Source organism: Chlorocebus sabaeus, chromosome 5 (genome assembly GCF_047675955.1).
Source record: "Chlorocebus sabaeus isolate Y175 chromosome 5, mChlSab1.0.hap1, whole genome shotgun sequence".
Taxonomy (NCBI): Eukaryota; Metazoa; Chordata; class Mammalia; order Primates; family Cercopithecidae; genus Chlorocebus; species Chlorocebus sabaeus.
The window spans coordinates 83,204,109-83,226,645 of record NC_132908.1 but is presented as its reverse complement, the minus strand read 5'-3'; the positions used below and the strand labels follow the sequence as shown (position 1 = coordinate 83,226,645).

Sequence of the window (22,537 nt, the reverse complement as noted above, 5' to 3'; positions counted from 1 at the left end):
TTGTAATTTTCCATAAAATTGGCAGCCAGTGTTTTTCTTCTTATGACCATAAAAATATTATTTAATCTGAGACAAGTAGTGTACTATCATTTTATTTCCTTTTTGTATAATTTCTTTTTCTTTTCCTGGACCTAATAGTTGCCTCTAGTTCTTTTTTACCTGTCTTTTTGTTTGTTTGTTTGTTTTCACTTTTTTTCTTTTTTTTACTTTTCTTTTTTTAAAGCTATTTTTATAAACCAAAACGTTAATACTATTTAATACGTGTAATTTTGACTTTTACTTTTTAAATGTAAAATAGGCTGAGTGCGGTGGCTCATGCCTGTAATCCCAGCACTTTGGGAGGCTAAGGCAGGCCGATCACTTGAGGTCATGAGTTTGAGACCAGCCTGGCCAACATAGTGAAATCCTGTCTTTACTAAAACTACAAAAATTAGCCAGGCATGGTGGTGGACACCTGTAATCCCAGCTACTCAGGAGGCTGAGGCAGGAGAATCACTTGTGCCTGGGAGGAGGAGGTTGCAATGAGCCAAGATCACGCCACAGCACTCCAGCCTGGGCAACAGAGTGACACTCCATCTCAAAAAAAAAAAAAAAAAAAATATATATATATATATATATTCTTAAAGATATTAAAATTTTCTTTTGGGAAAATGTAGATTTAATAAAAATAATAAGTAAATAAGTGCACAAGTAGCATGACTGTATTAGTCCATTTTCATACTGCTATAAAGAACTATTTGAGACTGGGTAATTTTTGAAGAAAAAAGGTTTAATTGACTCACAGTTCCACTTGGCTGGGGAGGCCTCAGGAAATTTCGATCACGGCAGAAGGCAAACAGGAAGCAAGAGCCTTCTTCACTGGGTGGTAGGAGAGAGGGGGCAGGGGGAACTGCCAAACACTTTTAAACCACTGGATCTCGTGAGAACTCACTCATTACCCCAAGAACAGCATGGGGAAACTATCCCTATGATCCATCACGTCCTAGGAGATCCCCCCACCCCTCGACACGTGGGGATTACAACTTGAGATGAGATTTGGGTGGGGAGACAGAGCCAAGCCGTATCAATGACCACATGGGAAAGTTTGGGAAAAGTCCTACGTGAGTGATGAATGTGTGCATACAAATGGGTGGCAGTGATGGCAGCGGGTGTTCTGGGCAAAGGGTCGAGCCACGCAAAATGTTCAAGGTTAGGGCAGGACCAGCAAGTGTGAGGAGCTGAATGAAGTCAGTCTGGCCACAGCTTGCATTTCTCAAAAGCGGGTGGAGGCAGGAAGGAGCAAGGCAGCTTTCCTCTCACCTGGAAATGGGCTCCTCTGGTTCTTACCCTAGTAACCAATGCATCGTGTGAGTGAAGAAAAGAGAGTTTTTGGCTGCTGACTCACAGGAAGGAGATGGACAAGAGAGAAAAATGATTGGGGTTCCCCTCTGACCAGGAGCGAGGGCGTCCCTGGAAAAGCATCTCCCTCCCTGGCTGTTCTTGCCCCTCCTTCCTGCCGAGGCTTGGTCACGATAAAACTGGCTCCCCACCCTGCAACATATGTGCCTTGTAACCATGGATCCAGACAGAAAATGCATGTGGGTATCAGGTATGCCCAGAGAATGGAGTTATGTGCAGGGCTGAGAGGATGTATTCCAAGGTAGGAAAAAGGGAGAGAGTAAGCCTATCAAAATTTAAAATAAATTGTTCTAATAGACTTGATTGTATGAAATACTTTTCCTACATAAGCCTTAAGAATTCATATTTTGTAGGGGAAGAACTTGTTAAATGCAAGAATGCAGTCAGAAAAATTCCAAGTATGGGCTATGCCGCATGATAAATGGCTTGTTTCCTTAATAAATAAATTGCAATGAGAGAGAGAGTGGGGTTGGGGGAGGGGTATGGAGAAGAAGAAAAGAAGAGAGGAAGGAGAAGGATGGAAAGGAGAAGGAGGAAAGGAGAGGAGAGGAACCATGGATTAGAAGCAACCTCCTCCCAGCCTCCATCTTTCCCCTGTGCTGGATGCTTCCTGCCCTCGAACATCAGACTCCAAGTTCTTCAGTTCTGGGAGTTGGACTGGCATCCTTGCTCCCCAGCTTGCAAATGGCCTATTGCGGGACCTCGTGATCGTAAGGAAGGGAAGGGGAAAGACCTGGAAGAGAATGGTTCTTAAGAGAATGACTGTACCACTGAGCCTTGAACAAAATTCCAGAATCCAACCTTGGCCCCACTGCAGCAGCCACGGAATCCTGCTTCACTGGACAATGAGCCCATCAGCAGTGACCTACGTGAACAGATGATCTGAGTACCTGCTCATCTGTTTGGCTGGCACAAGCCCTTGGATTTTCACATGAATTAGGGATGAGCGTCCACGGATGACATTGAAGCATCATCACCTTGGTGAATAAGATTATAGGTTAGATTTAATAAACTCAGAATAAAATATATTCCTGACAAACAAACAAACAAACAAACAAACAAAAAAGCAATCTCAGAGAGACAGCAACCAAATGCAATATACAGCCCTTGATTCAAATAAGCCAATTGTAAAAAAGTTTTTTAAAAATTAAGAGAAAATAGACGAAATTTAATCTCTGGTGGATATTGTATGACACTGGAGATTTCTCGTCCGTTTGTGATAAAGGTATTGTGGAATTTTTAAGAATCATTCGTTACGTCTTAGAGATAGACCCTGAAATATTGTAAGGAGGAACTGATCTGAGGTCCAAATTCATTTTGGAATCACCAGGATTGGCATTACACTGATAGGTGCTAAAGCTCCATGAGCTCAGGGAGGCACTCTCTACTTTTGCGTTTTAAACTTTTCATCATAAAAAGTTCAAAATAGCCGGGCGCGGTGGCTCAAGCCTGTAATCCCAGCACTTTGGGAGGCCGAGACGGGCGGATCACGAGGTCAGGAGATCGAGACCATCCTGGCTAACACGGTGAAACCCCGTCTCTACTAAAAAGTACAAAAAACTAGCCGGGCGAGGTGGCGGCGCCTGTAGTCCCAGCTACTCCGGAGGCTGAGGCAGGAGAATGGCGTAAACCCGGGAGGCGGAGCTTGCGGTGAGCTGAGATCCGCCACCGCACTCCAGCCTGGGCGACAGAGCCAGACTCCGTCTCAAAAAAAAAAAAAAAGTTCAAAATAACTCAGATTTTACGAACAAATAAAATATGTTTTATTAGAAGTCCTGCCTAAGTTACATTCCTCTAAAATGTGGGGAGTCTAGTCCTCAAAAATGTTTTCCAGGCTCCAATTCTCTGGACAGAGTCAAATTGGTTCCCTGTAAAGGAGCTCCCTGAGTCCTGTCTCACCCAGCCAATGAGGTGGCTCCTGGCTGGAAGGGTGTTCACCCAGCCAATGAGATGGCTTCTAGCCCCAAAGACTGTTCACCCGGCCAATGAGATGGCTCCTGACTGGAAGGCTTTTCACCCAGCCAATGAGATGGCTTCTAGCCCCAAAGCTGTCCACCCAGCCAATGAGAAGGCTCCTGGTCCCAAAGGCTGTGGTCATGATTTGGGGGAGTGCCCTGACAGGTCTTGAAAAGAGAGCAGGTCTTGCTCATATCACAGCCCACTGAGAATTCACATTTCTCTAATTGTGAACCAAACATGAACCTCTTTTCAACTTGGGAGCTCATTTATGCTTGGCAAAAGGCAACATCTCATTTCAAAGCCGGGAAGGGAAGACTTTAAAAGATTTAAAACCCAACCCCAAAAACTCGTTGGACATCAAATAGCTTTTGAAACAAGGTTCTGATGAGTTAAGAGCACATGGATCAGAAACATATGGATTAAATTCCTCCTAAAATCCACATGGGTTTAAAAATGAAGGGAAAAGGGGCTTGGCAAATATCTTTCCAGTTTTATCAAACCCCAAGCATGTTAAAAACAGTGTGAGATGGTCAGTGAGTCCAAAAAGCAGTTGAATTCATCCAGTGCTAATCACAGGGCTAAGGAAAAGATCCAACAGAACAAGTTTGGAACACCATGCCTGGATGGGTATTAGTTTCTCACTCCATCCAACAAGCACGGGTCTCCCTCCAACATGCCAAAAGCCGGAACTGAAAACTACAGCTAACGGTGCCATGAAGTCGTTCTGGTCTTTTGTAGTCACCGTTATTCTTCTTGGAGGCACGTACCTGCATTACAGGAAATTGCAAAAGGCAGCATTTCCATGTGGCTCTGGCCTCCACCTGCAATGAGAGACTCCCTCCAAAATTCTTCCTGTAGCCGTGTATGGGAAACCAAAATGGCTTCCACCAAAAAAAAAAAAAAAAAAAAAGTAGTATCTTCATGCTCTGTGCACCGGAGATGAAGGCCCGACTCAGCCTCTAACGAAAGCAAAGCATGTGCCCTTTTAGAATCAAAGTTTGGACTCTTGAAGAGGTATGTGTGGTCAGGCATGTTTCACTGTCTCTAAGTTCAAATGGCAGAGATCCACAGCATGCAGTGACCGAACAGCTTGGTCATCACTGAAGCCAACTCCCATTTAGTAGGTGAGGAAATAAAGCCCAGAGAACATGGGGACCTGCTGGGGGTCACTCAGCCAGATGAACGGCAGCCATGCCAGTGACTGGATTCATGACGCCCATTTCCCAGGCTGCACATGCTACACAACTCCAGTGCAACATTCTAGAGCATGACTCCGAGAATCCCTGTGGATGGCACGCCTGGGGTTGTACCAAAAACGCACGGATGGCCAATGCTTTTCTAGAATCCAATGCCGACTCTCACCTCTGTCTTGTCTGTGCTATCTGAATGCCAGCAGCCATCTAACCCTTTTGCTGAGAACCTGCCACTGAGACAGATGAGAATGGAATGGTGCCTGGAGAATGGACTCTGGTGCCAAACTGCCTGGGTCTACCTCCCAGCTCCACCACTTAGAGCTGCGTGAGGTTGGGCAAACTACTCTACCTCTCTGTGGCCCAGTTGCCCCACCTGTAAAACGAGGATGGTAGCAGTTCCCGCCAGAGGCTTGCAGGAAGAATTGCAGGAGTTTGTACTTGTCAGGCTCTGAGCGCGCAGTCGGTGCTTGCTGTTTTTCCAATGATGTTCCAGGTACTGCAGATACATGACCTCATCCCATTTAACCCTCACCACTACCTCAGTGTTATTAGCTCATTTAAGGGATGAGAAATCTGAGGCTCCAAGAGGCTGAATAACTTACTAGCAAGTAGCAAAGCAGGACTGCCAGGTAGGGTTGGCTCCAGGGCCACTTCAAACCCCAAAGGCATATCTTCTTCAAGGTACACAGCTTGGCAAGGAGGAGTGAAGTTTTCACCTCAGCCCCTCTGCTGGTTCTCAGAGCAGTGAGCAAGCAACACAGCCAAACACTATCCCCTGTCCCACTCCAGAGCCCTGTGCTCCTCTTAGCTAACCACAGGCACAGGGACGAGAGGAGGGGAGAGTCCCCACCAAGCACACAGGCAAGAGTCCTGTTTCTGTGTCCTCTCAGCCATGTAACCTGGAGCCAGTGACTTCACTGAGCCTCAGTTCCCTCATCTGTAGAATGGGCCTAATGTTAGTGCTTACCTCACAGGCTTGGGAAAAATAAATGACAGAAGATCTGTCAGCTCTCACTGGGCAGGGTTCCCAGCACATGCTAATTGCTGGATAATTGTGAATCCTCATGACTATGTGATCTCTGGGGCATGCTCCAGCCTCCACCCCCCACCCCCACAAGTACAAAATATCTCCATAACACGGAGTCCGGCAAACTCGGTGTTCTTGCTGCAAACCGTCTCCACTGCATATCTTCGTAACCAGCTTCCTGTGCGCCAGAACAGGTCTGGGATTGGGGCACGGAGATGCAAAGAAACGCAAGTGTTCTTGTCATCTGGGGATCTCCGCAGACATCTTAGGGTGTGTCTTCATGGGCGTGCCAGGCGTCTGGCGGTTGTTATGTCTATGAATGTGCGGGTGGCTGCAGCTAGTCACACTTCAAGATCTGAGACCAAATGAATCACCGCCATTCTAAGATGTCACCAAGGATGGGGCCACATTGATGGGTCATGTTTTCTGTCCAGTCTGATGGATACACTTAGCCCACCTCAACCTCGGTTTTTTCACCTGCAAAACAGAGCCAATAATACCTACTTCTAAAGGATGGCACCAAAAATTTAGCAAGTACCCAGTCCCTTCCATCCCCACGACTGGACACTCTCCCTCAATCCACAATGCAGCCTCCCATGAAAAGCCAAGGACACTGCAGGTTCAGACCATGAGCAGTTGGCACTGGGATGAGTCCATCCCCTGGGCTCCCCGAGGATGACAAGAATCTGCTACATGGAGATCACAAACCTAGTACATGTTTAAACCCAAAGAGGGGTCCTTGGCCCTTTGAAGCCAACGTAAGTACAACTGCTTAACAGCGTCTTTTAACTATCCAACGGGAGTCGAGTTGTTTAAATGGATTCACGTTGCTGGCAATCTCTTTTTGCAACATGGTATTTGTTAGAAATCAGGATTTTACTTAACTAAATGTCTTGCGGTTGCCTCCACTTTGTTTCTTAACGGGGTTCTCTTTATGTGAGTTTTCTTTGGCTTCTCAATAGAAGAATAACAGATTCCTTTTGAAGTTTTTTATTGATGAATGAGCCGCTATAAATAACCCTTCATGGCAGCCGCCCGATCTCTGAAGTTTACTCTGGAATAATAGTAGCAGTGGGAATGAAGGGCAATTTACAGCAGCGTGTCATGAAATAGTTTAATGGGCTTCATACTGTTTAACTTAATCTTTACAGATGTAAAAACAGAAATACAATTATTTTAACAACTATTATTACATATTGCTTTGCTAATGAAAACAAAGGCTTGGGAAGCCCTCGGAGACACTGACTCAAGAACTTAGAGGATAGTTTTAAAACGGAGAGGAAGGGAGGGTGCCGGGAGGCTGGTGGGGATCTCCCTCCATTTGAGGATAGATCGAGTCAAAGGTAGAGGTTCTAAATCCCCCCAAAAGCCTCTTTCTGCCCCCAGTTTTGCCACACACAGACACACACACACACACACACACACATCCCACCACACACGTCATAATCATGTGCCCATGCAGAACACAGCATCTCTGGCCCGACTTCAAGCTCAGCTCCTGCCATATACATTACGGGCCCCATGGAGAATTTCTGTTGCCGGGAAAGGCAGCCACTTGCTCTTAATGGAGCTCGAAGGACTTTCGCTGTTTCTCCCAGTCCCCAGGGGCCACCCCCCCCCTCGTTCCTATCCCATTCCCCAACCCCCTTCATCACAACTCCAGTTCCCCGAGGGCATCCTTCTCACCAAAAGGGAAGGGGACACAACTCCCTGGAAATCCTATAAATCCAGAGTTTGAATCTGCAGTTTGAAAGTTTTCCCTGTCCCTCCAGGAAGTTGTGGAGATAAAAAAAAAACCAAGCCTAGCGGCTGGGCGCAGTGGCTCAAGCCTGTAATCCCAGCACTTTGGGAGACCCAGACGGGCGGATCACGAGGTCAGGAGATGGAGACCATCCTGGCTAACACGGTGAAACCCCGTCTCTACTAAAAAAAAATACAAAAAACTAGCCGGGCGAGGTGGCGGGCGAGACTCTGTCTCAAAAAAAAAACAAAAAAACAAAAAAAAACCAAGCCCTTGGGTCTTGTCCATGGTGGTGTCAATACTACCCTGCTCTTTCATTCTTCAGGGAGGTCCTCCAGAGTTAAGCATTGCCATCCAGTTAGCACTCTCATATGAGGTACAGTGGAAACCCACTGCACCCCAAGACTGGCCACTGGGAGCCCGCCGTCAGCCCTGACTATCAGATTTTGTGTCTTGGGGGAGTTCATTTCCCCCCACTGCCCCTCAGTGAAGTTCTCTCCAGTAAACCTAGGAAGTTGTCTGAATTCTGAACCACTTGAGAAATGACAGACTTGGGCAAAGAGAAGCCAGAACTTATGCTATGAAAGGTTGGTTGGGAGCCGGTGGCTTGCTTAGATTCACAGTGAGCAACAGAACCACCCATGCAACTACGGCAGCCTGGGACCGCTGAAGCCCCCATCCATTATTAGGGTGGATGTGGGCAGCCCCTTCTAAAACTCAGCGCACAAAGGAACAACATAGAATTTCCCCACTGCCAGGGGAAAGAAGAGCCAGGCTAGGTCTCAATATCCCATTAATTCTACTGTTGTTTATGAATCAGATCGGCCCTCCCACCCCCTCCTTCCAGAGGTGAGTGAGTAAAGGGGTGGGGGCGCCTCTGGACGGAAGGAGCCTTCAGAAGCAGGAAGGAAACATGGAGAGGAAGAGGGCACCTTCACAAGATCTTACATCCGTGCCACAAGCATTTATTGTCTATTATACTCCAAGCACTTGGTTGTAATGAGCTGGGGACTTTCACTCCAGCAAGAGAGTCAGCAATAAGGAAAAAATTCATCCTTTAGCAAGTAGTTTTGGGGCACCCACTGTGTGGCAGACACTAGGCTAGATGCTCTAGAAAAAAGTGGCAGCAGCAAAGAGACTAAACTTCTGCCTCCCTAGAGTGTATGAGTAGTGGGGGGAGACAGATACAAAACATGCTAATAAGCAAATAATTACCCTATTGCCAGCGTGACAAGTCCATAAAGAGCTGCAGAATTCTATAACAGTGCATGAGAGGCAATCCAAGGGAGACAGAAGCCTCACTGTCCAATGCAGGGACCACTGGAGGTGCATCTTGGGCACATGACCTGCGGCCAGTCTAATCCAAGATGTGCTGTGAGCACAAACGATGAACCGAATTTTGAAGACTTAAACCAAAAAAAGTAAAGTAGCCATAATTTATTCAATTAAATTACATGATGAAATGATAGTATTTTGTTGTTTATTTGTTTGTTTGTCTGAGATGGAGTCTCTCTCTGTCGTCTAGGCTGGAGTGCGGTGGCGCGAACTTGGCTCACTGCAACCTCCGCCTCCTGGGTTCAAGCAATTCTCCTGTCTCAGCCTCCTGCGTAGCTGGGACTCCAGGTGCCTGCCACCACGCTGGGCTAATTTTTGTATTTTTAGTAGAGACAGGGTTTCGCCATATTGGTCAGGCTTGCCTCGAACTCCTGACCTTAGGTGATCCACCCACCGTGGCCTTCCAAAGTGCTGGGATTACAGGCATGAACCACCATGCCTGGCTGATAGTATTTTGGATATGTAGGGTTAAATAAAACATATTACTAAAATTTATTCACTTGTTTCTTATTACTTTTTTTTAATGTGGCCATTAAACATTGTTAAATTACTCCTTTTTTGGTTCACTGGTCTAAAAGGTCATAAAAGGCAGCCCTGCTTAGTATTCTATGCCCTTTACCTTCAAAATCCCAGAGCTCTATGAACTCCTCACAGAGGGATGAGAAGATAATAAACGTGACTTATACCATTACCATTCTTTAGAGTCAAGACCTCACAAAGAGGGATTATACAAGGTTTCTGAAACCTCAGCACTGTTAACATTTTGAACCAGACAATTTTCCGCTGTGAGGCGCTGTCCTGTGCTTTGTAGGGTGACAGTGGCATCCCTCTGTCAGTCATGACAACCAAAACTGTCTTTAGACATTGCCAGTTGCCCTCAACTGAGGACCACTGTACTAGACCAGTGTTATATTCTATAAGATTAATGGCTCCCACCCATGACTGTGCACTAAGATCACCAGGTCAGCGTGCACCAACCTCAAGTCAAATACATCAGAATCTCTGAGGGCAGGGTCCACATATCACATTTTGCTAAGTTCCCTAGATGGTTGTGATGTGCTGTGCAGACCAAGGACTTCTGTGTAGGATGTTGTTTGCTAAGAGGGTGTTTCCTTGCCTGTCTCTTTCATTTTATGAGGTGAGTCTGTAAGCATTGGCCCTGTATTCCTAATACTTTCTTTCATGCCTGGTTAGATGATACCGAAAAGTGGCTACGAACTTTAAAGATAGGTGCACCTACCTGGTATGATACTTTGCCAAGGACTGGCTTTTCCACCTGGAGAAACTAACAGTAGAAATACCAAGCATACAATGTTGGAGGTAGGATTATTACAAGTAATTGTGCGGCTACAGGTTTGTTCCCTTTTTACTACTTTTCTGAATATTACACATTTCCTGTATGAACACATGTAAGTTCTACAGTGCTATTTTATTGAAAGATAAATCTACACAGAATAAAGGGAAAGGGTAGTTGAGGTCATAGAGAGATGGTGAGAGTCTACTCTAAACAAACAAAACTTGTATATAAAGATGCATAGATGAAAAGAAAAAATTATTGATAGCTAATGCTGAGTATGTCTTCTCTCTACCCCTACAAATGCACCCAGTGGCATCTATACCTCACTGCAGGGGCTGTCAGCTCTAGTTGCAGAATCAATAGAATTGCCTGAGGAACTTATAAAAATACACCTGTCTGGTTTCACCAGAGGCCAAGTGAACCAGGGTCTGAGGTCAGGCCACAGGTGCTGCACAAATCCAAAACTCCCAGGTCATCCTTGGTGCAGAGCAGGTGGGAACCACAGCCTCATGGGTTTCTTCTCATCACATTCAGATGCTTCAGTGAACACCTCCCAAAATGGCTGGGTCAGAAAAGCAACACATTGGAGATACATTTGTTTCTCTTCCTTATGCCACTGAGTGGCCCTTGTGGAGACAGGGGGCTGGCCTCCCCCGAGAGTGTCTCCCTGCACGTCCATCCTTGTCCCACAACTTCAGTCAATGCAGAATATCCAGTACACTTAGGGTTCCAAAAAGAGCCCTGGGCAGTGCCATTGATGAATTATTCATCATTTCCCCACCAGTCATACCCTCAAGATGGAGGCTACAGGACCGACTCAAAGTCCAAAAATGTGGGAAAGTTTATTTATTTCTCCAAAACATTCCTGATTTGTAATGTGCTTTCTAAAAATGTTCTAGCTGACCAAGCCCTGCTATATTTAGCTACAGCATTGAAAAGAAATACTCTTTACACTTTATAAGGCGGGCTATGAAATGCGTGAGTTTAGGGAAAACTGTTCCTCCAGGCTAGGCCCTTTCTCCCCAGGAGAGGGGTGGAGCCTCTGTTTTGGCTTATAGGAATGGTCTCCGTGCTGGGGGGGCAGAAATAAAGACTTGTATTCATTCCCAAGGCCCTTGAGTTCACAGTGGCTAGACAGTCAGCCCTGGGAAGTCTCCTCTAGGCTCCTTATACCGCCCGGGCAAAGCAAAGAAGCACCAAAGGAATGTTGCCCTCCTCCAGTCTGTGAAAATCATCTCTCCTATGGTTTTCCTAAGATTCCCTGCCGTGTGTAGCAGCTTATTTTGCTTTTGGTTTCGTGTTCAAACGGTTGGATCATCTCAAGAGAGGAAACATGGCAACAAAAAGATGAAATGGATCCCAGCCTGCCCGAGCAGGAGGACTGGAGAAATCAGCCCCAGGAGCCCTCTGTTCTCGACAGAATCCTCTAACACGAGCAGTGCTGTTGGTTCGTGATTTTGTTGCTGAACAGAGAAGTCACAAACGGAGACTAGAGGTTACATCTGTATACAGCCATAAGACCTAGCCTGTTTTAAGTGTTTTCTGTATGCTGGATATTTTATAGACATCTACTCATTTAACTCTGATGAGGTCCCATGGAGGAGGAGAGATTATTCTTCCTATTTTACAGATGAGAACCAGGGCAGGCTGTTGTCATGAACGTATAACCATCATTTAATTTATGCCCCATGACAGCTCTATGAAGCAATTACTAATGTTATTTGTACCCATGCCAGGAGTTAAGGGACAAAAGAGTTAGGTCACTGTGCCAATGTCAATAGCAAGTGAAAGCTCAGTTGCTTTTTTAGCCTCTATCTGATGGGCTCCGAGACCACACTCTTCTCCAGGTTAAGGAACCCTCTTCCGGGGCCACTCCACCCCGACTAGATCAATTACTGAGGTGTAAGGCATCAGTAAGATGCAATTACAGCAATTGTTCCCATTGTTGGGTGTGTAGGGGCAGACCTGGAAGAGGTGGATAGGAGATGGTGACCAACTACCTGGGAGAAATGAGAGGCCAAGAGCCCTGGGTGGCATGAGGTTCATAATACTTTCTGCTGCACATTGCAAAGGCATGAGCTGTTCCTTAAAGTTCATGCTGTTGAAGTTCGCATGACCTCAGGAACTCCAGGATGTTCTTCCTCACCCTTCCAACTGGGCTTAACACAGACACTGCCCTGGGGTGAAGACCCTTTTTTTCATCCCAACTTCTTCTGGACTGGGCTTGAGGATGCCCTCGCCAACATGTGGTCCACACATTCTAGAAGGGCAGGACAGCATCAGTCACACAACCCAGTGAAGGCTAGATGCCATGGCTCATGCCTGTAATCCCAGTGCTTTGGGAGGCCGAGGTGGGAGAGTCTCTTGAGGTCAAGAGTTCGAGACGAGCCTGGGCAACATGCCAGACCCCTCTCTGCAAACATAAAAATTGTAAAATAAGCCAAATGTAAGAAAGTGCACGTATAGTCCCAGCAACTCAGGAGGCTGAGGCAGGAGGCTGGCTTGAGCCCAGAAGTTTGAGGCTAGTGAGCTATCATTACACCACTGCACTGCAATCCAACCTGGGCAACAGAGTGAGACTCAGCCTTAAAAAAAAAAACAAAAAAACCCCACTACTACCATGCACAATCACAGGTAGGCCAGCAACTTCTCAGGCTCCAAGACATCCAGGCAGAGATGCATGGCCAGGGCAGGCCTTCTCTGGAGCTCAGTTCAGGCCGAGGCCCTGCCCACCTAAGAGGGACCCAGATTAGTAGCTACAGCCTGCTTCTCTTGGAAGCTTGCCAGATGGGAGATTCCAATCTTCTGGAACTCCACATGCAGCCGCAGGTATTGACTGGGACATCCCAACCTTGGCTCTTGTACATCAAGGTGTGGGGAGGGCAGTGGCAACTTCCTGATCCCAGCGGAAGAACCCCCAGTGTGCTGGTCACAGTCAGTCTGCCCAACCTTTCCCTGGTCCACTCTCAGCCCTTCTTCACCTCCCCTTCAGGTTGATCCCTGTGGACAGCATTACCTGGGTTCCATTGTAGGTTGGGCTTCTGACAGGTTTCAGCCCATCAGAGGCATCAGAGGAGGCTGGAAGGAGGAAGAGGAGAAGTGGGGTATTTCCCTTCCCTCCTGTCTGCTCCAGCACTTGGCTCCTTTCCACTCCAGCTCTGAAGGTGGTACCTGCTGCGGGCTGAGGTGGGCAGAGGCAGGATGGAGCCATTCTCACCCTTGCTAATCACTGATGGTTTCCTTTACCCAGCCCACTCTTCCATAAAGAGTCCTTCCACCCTGATCCTTTCCATGGAGCCATCTAAGTGGGTTTCTATTTCCTGCCAGGACCCTCATTCTTGTACCTAATGGAAAAAACAGGTTGGGACCAAATCTTTATCCCATTGCCTCCCTCCACCCCCACTGCTAGTGTAAAGACACCTGAGTTGACTGTGTCCCCCTAGATTTCATTTGCACCCCATGGTGGAGAGCCTGAGCTTGACTCTACATCTGGCCTATAAGCCACACATTTGATTTGCCCAGTGCAATTGGCATTTGGATGCCATATGAAGGGACAGAACTTCCCCCACCCCAGTTCAGCCGAAGCCCCACCACTGCCTGCTCCAGTGACCAGGCCCCACTCCAGGTCACTGTAAACACCTGTGGCCCTGCCTGAGCCCTGGAGAACTCAGCACTGGGGCCTCTGGATAAGGACTAGTAGAGAAGAGAGCTTGCCATGTGGCTATTCAGGCATATCTTTAAAACTGCTTTAAATGTGAGTCAAAAGAATCTTACTTTTCCACAAACTCACGCTCTTTATTTTTAATGGACAGACTTTGCTTTTATCATTTATGTTTTTCATTCTATGAAACAATCTTTATTTCATGGAAGCAAAACTCCAGCCACCATGAAGCCAGGAAGTGCACAAAATCACGACTCTCCCCCGATTTTCTCACTCTGGGTGGGTGCAGCTGGTTACTGGAAATGTCACTCACTTTTGTGATGTTAACATTAACCTGCCAGTGTCTGGGCAGGCTGGCTCTGGCTTTCAGCTATAACAGTAATTATATGTGGCTAATTCTTTAACACACACATGGGTACACACTTACCACTTTGAGTGAAATGGTGAAGACCACCATTCAAACGGGCCCAATTAAATCTGAAAATGGCTAAGCAGGTCCTGTTCAGGTTCTCAAAACTCTTATGGTTCATTGGAAGCCCAGGAGGCCATTCGCTTCTAGAAGAGCCAGTAACTAGATGAGGCCAGGCAGAGCAAGAGTCCTTTGTAAAGTTCTCTGTCGTTGTGAACGGAAGGAAAAGTTCTCAAAGCGGGTGTCTTCTATGACGTTTGAATAAAATCTGTTAGTTTCACTATAATAACACAGAACAATAAAGTTATCCCTGGTTCACACTACATAGAAAAACAAAACTATTAAAGCTATATAGAAATTATATCTACTTTTCAAAACTATATAGAAAAACAAAATCTTTCAAATAGTATCAATACTTGAGTTAAAGTGAAAGGACTCAGTACTTGATCTGAGTCTCAGGTATATTCAAAAAAGATAAATTTATGAGCATTCATGTACACAGAACAAATACATACACACACACTCCTACACATTCATGTGTATATATATGTATATACACATATATAAACGTATACATATGTATACACAGTTTTCATACATGTGCCTGCCATATCCTCATTATGATCAGTGCACTCATATGTGTGTGGGTATGTGTTTATGTGTGTGTGTGTGTAATCAGGTCTTGAACCAAAACTCATTTACAGAAGACAGATCTGTTCCCTTTGTCTAGATGAGAGCAGAGAGGTATTCCTTCAGATGGCATAAGAGTACAATGATAAGCTTGCTTCTGGCTCACCCTAATTATAGCTGAGATTTTGTTTTAATTAAGAGCAGAAACTATTGACCTTATTCAGCCATAATTTTGAGCCAACGATTAAATCTGGATCAATAGAACAGTTATTCAGATTGGTAAGACCCCAAGTTCCTCTTTTTGGTTCAGGAGGAAAGAATACCCATGAAATTATACAGATTACATAAAAATGACCTCACTATCCATTTGTCTTAGCTTTTCTAAACCAGATGAAAGTGGGGATTAAATAGAATTTATCTTTATGCATGTATAAACACACAAAGTGGACACATTTGCATTTTTTCTGTGTCATAAAAGTAATGTTTGTACAATACTTTTTAGAATGGTAACTTTAAAATATGATCCTTTTAAAATTAGAGTATCAAATTATTTGCTTCTTCAAAACATAGCCATCACAAATTAACAAAACCTCCCAAGACAGCATACCAAACACAAAAAAGAAAAAGGAAAGATTAAAAACCGATTCAATATGGCAGAATTAACTCATTGTGCTTTCTGATATGGAGGCAACTTCCTGGGCCCGGCATCCTCTTCACTCCTTCCCCTCTGTCTGTGTGTTTACCCCTCCGAAGCCAGAGCCTCCTGAGATGCTAACACGACTCCCAGATATAATCCCGGTCTCCTCTTTCTTATTACACTGTTTGTTTATTTCCCTCCAGTAATCCACTGAACCAGTCACTGAGAGGTTAATGAAAAAACAACTTTATTCACAGAGGCTGAGAATTTGGGATAACAAAATATCCAGTGACAGCCCTTCCACCACATTTTCAGTTAAACACAGTGAGCCTGGATCTCAGCAATGGTTCCTCCTGAAGTTCTTCCAATCAAGGCTGGGCTGCAGTTTCCCAGAGTCTTCCCACTGGCCTGGGTGGAAACCAGTCATGGAAGCCTGGTTCAACATGGATATGAGAATGAATTTTCCAAAAGTCACCTCTATGCCTATGAATTATCCAATTACTCTGCCGGCCTGAAATGTCCTTTCCAACACATTGACCAGCAGGCCCTCTGGATTCAAAGTTTGTCATCATTTTTAGAGAAGTCCCGGAAACTATTTTAAAAGCTATCTTAAAGACCTCCCTTCCAGCCTATTTCCAAGAATGCGTGACTACTTGTGTCTTTATCACATGACATAAAATAAGTGACTTAGAGGTTCAGAAAATTGCATTTCACAACTTCGAAGATAACCCAGCTAGAGATGGCATAGACGTTGGGTGCATTTCCCCGAAGTTCCAAGCCTAACTTGGTTGTGAACATCTCAATATTCTTAATTAGATTTTTGTTGCAGACCTCTGCTCCCCTCCCCAGACTGTCAGTCACCTCTTTAAGCTGCTGGGGGTGCGGGCCGGGAGTGTCCTGCCATGGAGCCTCAGGTCCTCTGGGGCCTGGAGAGGCCCCTTCCAGCTGATACCAGCACATCCCCTTATTCTTCTCCTGCATTCATCCCTCTCTCTCTGCGTCTGCTTTTGCTTGTTTCACCCAACTTTTTAAATTAAACGTAGTCCTTCATTATCTGTTTCTGAAAAATATAGCGACCACCAAGCCTGGATCTTGAAAAACCATGGAAATCAAAACTCCAACATTGTCTGAGGCATATCCCCTCCCCCTCACACCCTTCCTCATGGTATGCCTTGAAATATTTTGATCCCTTAAAAACAAAAGCAAAAGGATAGGCCGTCTGCTGTTGTGGGTTACATAGCTGCATGTGTATTGGCTAATGAGATATCATAATGCAAGAAGATGTTATATAGAGTGCACTTTCTTAATAAAAGTTGTTAATACACGCGTTTTCAAAGGTCAATGCTTAGAGTCAAGTATTTATGCAAATAATAAAACATGTTCCTTTTACTACCCAGAAAGAAATTAAGAGAAAACTTCTCTGTTTAAAATAAAAGTGTTACTGCTCTGGGTGGTTTATCAGCTTCTATTCCTGAACATTGGTCATAAATCCTAATCAGGCCCTACATCTTCCAGAAAACCTGAAAACCCGGGGTCACCCCCGGCACCTCCACAACTTCAAGGCGGGAACAAACCCAGCTGTGACCACCCCACATCCAGATGGGCTCATAACCAAGGCCGGACCCACACAGCAACAGCGAAGCAGGCGACGGTCCTATGGGGGTCCCCGGTCGAAAGGACCACACTGCACCTGTAAGGCCTGTGTTGGGTAGTCTGCGGGCCCTCGCATGCCCGGGACGCGCAGGACCTGCGGTGGGCCGCTGAAGACCACTCCATTAAACAGGCCAAAAGTCAAGGAATCTCCTGCGGTAGAGGTCCCCGCGGGTGCCCATGACCCCGCAGAGATCTTTTAAGTCTCCGTAGCTGCGCCAGGTTGCTAGGAAAAGTTTTCTTCGGAGAAGGCAGGCGAGAGCGTCCACCTGCGCCAATGGTTGGTGACATTTCCCTGAGTCCACAGGCTGTCCCAGGCAAAGATAATTTTAAAATCCTCCGCAGGTGGGAGCTGTGGCCTTTCGCTCAGCGGAGGCGCAGGCCGGGCTGGGAGAAGAACCGCGCCATCGTTTGCTTTACTGGAAGTGGAGCACGGTGTCGGGAAGCTGCAGGGGGAAATAGGAGAGGAAGGGGATCCCGAGCTGGTAAAAACCGCCCTGGACGTGCGGGTCGAGCATCAGGGAAGCGTTGAAAGGCGGACGGAGGCTGGAGGAGGCGGCCAGGAGCGAGGCACCCAGACGGCCGCCGGGCCCGGGCTTGGCGCCCCCCAGAAGCTCGTCCCCTGCAGGCGGCTTCTGGCCCTGCCTTCCCGCCAGGATACTGTCTATGCTGAAGCTCTTGGACTTGTCGGAGCTCTTCGGAGAGCTGCGGGAGGCGGGGCGCAGAGGGGACCCCGGGCCGTCCCCCGTGCGCGCTGGCTGGCCGACCGCCACGGCCGCTGCGCCCTGGACAGCGTCACCAGCGTCCTCGTCTGGGGACGCGGTCCCCGGCCAGTGGAGGGGCGCCGGCGGAGAGGGGCCGTCCAGGAGGGGCGAGGGGCCCACAGGCGCTCCCTCCAGGCGTGGGATTGCGGGGCCCGAGCCCCCTGCCCCGCTCCCTGCCTCCGGTTGCGCCTCCGTGCTGCGCTCGTGCGTCTCGGCGCGGGGCCTCTTGGCCTCCGGGGCCCCGGGGCCCGGCTTGGGCTTCCTCTTCCGGCGCCGGTAGTTGCCGTTCTCAAACATGTCCAGGCAGCGGGGGTCCAACGTCCAGTAGCTGCCCTTGCCCGGCCGCCCTTTCTCGCGGGGCACCTTGACGAAGCAGTCGTTGAGCGAGAGGTTGTGGCGGATGCTGTTTTGCCAGCCCTGCCGGTTGTCGTGGTAGAAGGGGAAGCGGTCCATGATGAACTGGTAGATGCCGTTGAGCGTGACCCTCTGCTCAGGCGCGTCCTGGATCGCCATGGCGATGAGCGCGATGTAGCTGTAGGGAGGCTTCTGCGGGGTGTCGGCCCGGCCCGAGGCAGCCAGAGCAGCCGCGGGGGCGAAGGCCAGAGGCAGCCCGGGTCTCTCCGGACCGTACAGATACAGCATGGGTGAGGCTGCCAGGGCAGACAGCCGGGGATCGAAGAGGTGGCTCATGGCAAGCGAGAGCCTGCGCTGCGCTCCCCGCAACGTAGGCGACCCGGGGGACCTAGGCACTGCGCCCCGCGCCGCAAGGGCCCTCCCGGGGAGCCAGCCGTGCCTCTGCCTCTGGCTCTGCCGCTCTCCCCGGCCGCTCCGTGCTCTGTCCCTTCTTCATGGCTTTAAAAATGTTAAATAATTGTTGTAAGTTTGCTGTTATATGTTGACTTAGCCCTGGAAAATAAATTGTCTATGATAAACAGTCCTTGTGTTCTCAGCCCACCCACATTAATTAAAATTTCATTGCTGAAAAACTCCAAGCTTTTCCCTCCACGTGTCTTTTTGATACCAGCCAATCGGTTTTGGGGCTATTCCTTCATTTGTTTATAGAATTAGTCTGTTGATAAGTCCGCCCACCCAAGTTGAATCAAGCTGTGTTTATTTGGAAAAATTTCCGGGCACCCAATATATAAACGCACTGATCTGATGTTTGAAATATCACGTCCACCCCTTGACGCTGTAAGCACACACAGTCAGTGAGGCAGGATGTAGACCGCGGTGGCTCGGAGCAGGGTCTGCTGAGCCAGGAAAGAGAGGTGGAGATGGGGGTGGGTGTGCAGGGGTGAGTTTTACGCTGGCCTGGGGGAGCCCCACAACCCCAGGGCCTCCCACAAAAGGCCTTTTCTTCTACCAGGCTTAACCGGACATGTCGAGATGTAAAACGTCGAGTCTAGTAAAATGCTTTCTGAGGTCCTAGGAACCTTTTAGATCGGGGCAGGGAGGGTGTCTAAGAAGCCTGAGTGTTTGCTGAGAAAGGGATTCAGCCCTCCCTGAAAAAACAGGTGGCGGACCCAATAGGAGGTGGCACTCTCTAGGGACCTGCTCTCCCACACCCTCCCTTCCAGGGCTCTCTGGAAATCGGAGGGAAATTGGACTCTGGGAGCCCAGCTTCTCTGGAAGGGAAGGCCTAGGGCACTGGAGGCCTGGGGAAGAGCACCTGGTCCACAGCTCCACCGAGGAAGGTTTCAAAATAAACCCATTTAGAGAACTGGGGGCAAAAGTAAGGTCCTCCTGATGGGGCCAAGGTTGCAAGGGAGGAACACCATAAAAGGAGGCCGTGGCAGCTGGCGCGGGAGGCCTGGTATTTGTGAATGTGGGTCTCCAGCTTTATATTCTGGGCTTTCCTGTTTATAACAAGGAGGGGGTTATAACAACTTTACAAGTGCATGCAGCTGGCCCGTGATTACATTAGGCATTTGGGAAGCCTGCTTGCTCTCCCTGCATCCACCCCCCCTGGGGTGTACACCGCTACCCACCCCCATCTCATTTTACATTTTCCCACGTCACTGTTTGAATAAAAAATCCTGAATCATGCTGATTTCCAAGGCGGCCTCTCTTCCGCACTCCACTCCTTAGGGTAGGGGTAGAGGGTACCTAGTATGACTACTTCCTGTTTATGATCACCCCCTGAATATTAAAACACACACACTCTCACACGCACGCACACGCATTCGGACAACTGGCGTCTCCTTGAGTAAATCGTGTGAGCATGTCAAACAGACGAGGGAAGGGGGATGATGGCAGGTGGGTGTAGAAATGGCCACTACATGTGGGCCAAGAAGGAGGGAGAGGCACCGAGGGCACTCATAGCGGTACGGGGAGTGTCTGCTGCTGCCACACCCGGCTGGGGATGTAAGTACCCACGTAGCCTCTGAACAAGGAAAGGTGGCGGGCATCCTTTTTCAAAATGAGAAAAACAGAAATAACCCGTGTGTTTGGGGTTCCCGGGTACCCAGCCCATAGAATAAGTAGACTATTTAGCGAGTAAATTTAAAATATCAAAAAGGAAGTTGCAGGAATGGTGGAAAAACCGGTCTGGGTGCCGACACTGCCTGCGGAAGCGACAGGCCAGTCCCTGGGACACCTCGGGCCTCCCTCCGCGGCCCTACTCCTTTAACGTGGGTCCAGCGCGCAGCCCCGCCCGCCTAGGTCCTGGGGGTGAACCACTGGCCAGCAGGGGCGGGGCGTTGTCGTTTCGTGACCGCTCGCTTTCACTCGCGCACACCTTTCAACCCTGGGATGAAGAAACCTCAATGCCAGCGCCTTTGCAACCCGCAGGGCCCACAGTCTCTGGGGTCACCCAACGTCTCCGGGGCGGCGCGCCCCCAGCAAGCTCAAGTTTGGATCCAGTTCCTTCTCCAGCCTCGGCGCTCGCTCCAGCACACCCAAATCGAGAGCTAAAGCGGGGTCACTATGCAACCCTTTCCCCACCTTCCTATCCCACAGCCCGTCCTGGAGCTCCCCACGCGGCACCCGAAGTCCAGCACGCACATCCCTGCCTCTACCGAAACGCCTGCCGTCCTGGCGCGACTTCCAAACTCTAAGACAAATCCGAGCTTGAATTTGTACAGTGATAAACACTGCCCGATTTGGTAATGGGCGGGACGCGGGCGGAGACACGCTCGGCTGGTGGGCGGGGCACCGATAGTAAAGCAAAAAAAAAAAAAAAAAAAAAGAGAGCGAGAGAGAGAAAGAACATAACACAACAAAAAACAAATGCCCACGCTCCAGTTGCGGTTTGGAGACGCACACCCAGCCCCGCGCTTTTGCAGAAGTGTGCAGTCTCCGGGAGGTTTCAACTGTAGAACTCCGGCATTGCACCCCAGCCCGGCTCCGGAGCGGGTTTGAATCCCGGGCTCCTGGGTGATTGATGAGTTTGTAACCTGAGCCTAGGAGGGGCCTCTGTTAGAAGGAACCCCGCGCTGGGGCAATTTCCATATTTCCGGGGAGTGCAGGCTCACGCCCCGGGAGTCCGAGAGCGGATGCGCCCTCGTGCGGATGCTCTGCTGGCTGAGGACTGAGCGAAGGGCCTGCGGGGGGCAGCGGAGCCTGGGAGACGGCCTGGCGGGCCTCTAGAACGAGTGTCCTAGAGAGCCAGATGGGGACACTGAACGTTCCCTGCAGATTCATAAGCCTCGGATCCCAGAAAAGAGCGTCATCTGAGAAGTCACTTGGTGAGGGCTCACCTCCCAGCCTGCAAGAAAAGCCTGAGATCTCTGGCCTGCCCGGATGCTCCGGAAGGACTGGAGTTTCCAGCTCTGAGGCTTGAGCAGAAACGGGGTTCTGCGTGGGATGAGGGTAGACAGCCTCGTTGCCAGTCCTGGGACAAAGCGCATGTGCATTCCTCAGGGAGGCAGATCTGAACCTAGGCACTGGTGATGAAAACCGCCTCAGATAAAAAGGCCGAGGGGTGAGAGACAAGAGCTCCTCCCACTGTGCCCCAAGCCATCCACTCAACCTTCCTCACTGGCAAGTCAAAAGCAGAAACCTGAGTTAACAGTAATCTGTGTCGCCTTTCCAAATGTCTGCATCACTTTTCCAAATGTAAAGACAGTTAACACATATACAATGTGTGTGTGTGTGTGTTACACGTATGTGTGATTCAACCGCATGTGTAGCATGTTTGAGAAGAGCTGCGGTGGAAAGATGAAGGGCTTAGCCCCTCACCTTACTGACAACCTAAAAACACTGGCGACATAGATGATAATAATATGAATAACTAAAATGTATTGAGCCATTTCGTCCTCACAGCAGCCCTAATAGAAACCTTTGTTGTTCCCATTTTGCAAACCAGGAAACCGACCGAAGCTCTGTAAGTTAACCTGCCTCAGATGTCCCATGAGGAAGTGCTCCAAAGACAGAAAAACAATCTTAGAACAGCCCCAGGTGTGGACACTCAGGGCTCTGTGGAAGTTATCTTGCCAACCCTTACTACCTCTGTGAAAGGCAGGCGTGGCAGACTCACCCATTTGACAGATGATGAAACTGAGGCTCGGCACAGAATACCCCAAGACTCTAAAAGTAGGAAATGGTGGCACAGGGACCACAGCCCATGTGAGTGTCCTCCAAAAGTGGGTGCTCTGGGGTCTGACATGCTCAGGTATCTGGAAGGACTCAGAGGCAGAGATTGTCTGGAGTAGACAGTGGGAGAGGGGCCCTCCAGAGCGGAGAGGGTGTGCAGCACCCCTGGAGCTGGGAGATTCAGGACATTATAAGTAGAAAATCCCAGAGTCCCTGCTTACGTTCCACCAAAACCCCGAAGACCTCTTCCTCCTTCCCTCCCCTCCCACTTTGAAAAGAGTGGAAGATTTCCAGAGCTGGGGG

The 22,537-nt window shown here is 48.5% G+C and overlaps 1 protein-coding gene across 1 annotated transcript; it reads right to left on the bottom strand.

Moving 5' to 3' along the window:
* Positions 1-15,517: 15,517 nt before the first annotated feature.
* On the bottom strand, positions 15,518-20,885 carry FOXL1 (forkhead box L1). Its single transcript, XM_038008189.2, has one exon. The coding sequence runs from the start codon at positions 18,389-18,391 to the stop codon at positions 17,354-17,356; it is 1,038 nt and encodes a 345-aa protein (XP_037864117.1). The 5' UTR covers positions 18,392-20,885; the 3' UTR covers positions 15,518-17,353.
* Positions 20,886-22,537: the final 1,652 nt, after the last annotated feature.

What these genes read in the sequence shown, in the direction of transcription:
- FOXL1 (XM_038008189.2), bottom strand. Translation starts at nt 18,391, where the DNA reads ATGAGCCACCTCTTCGATCCCCGGCTGTCTGCCCTGGCAGCCTCACCC.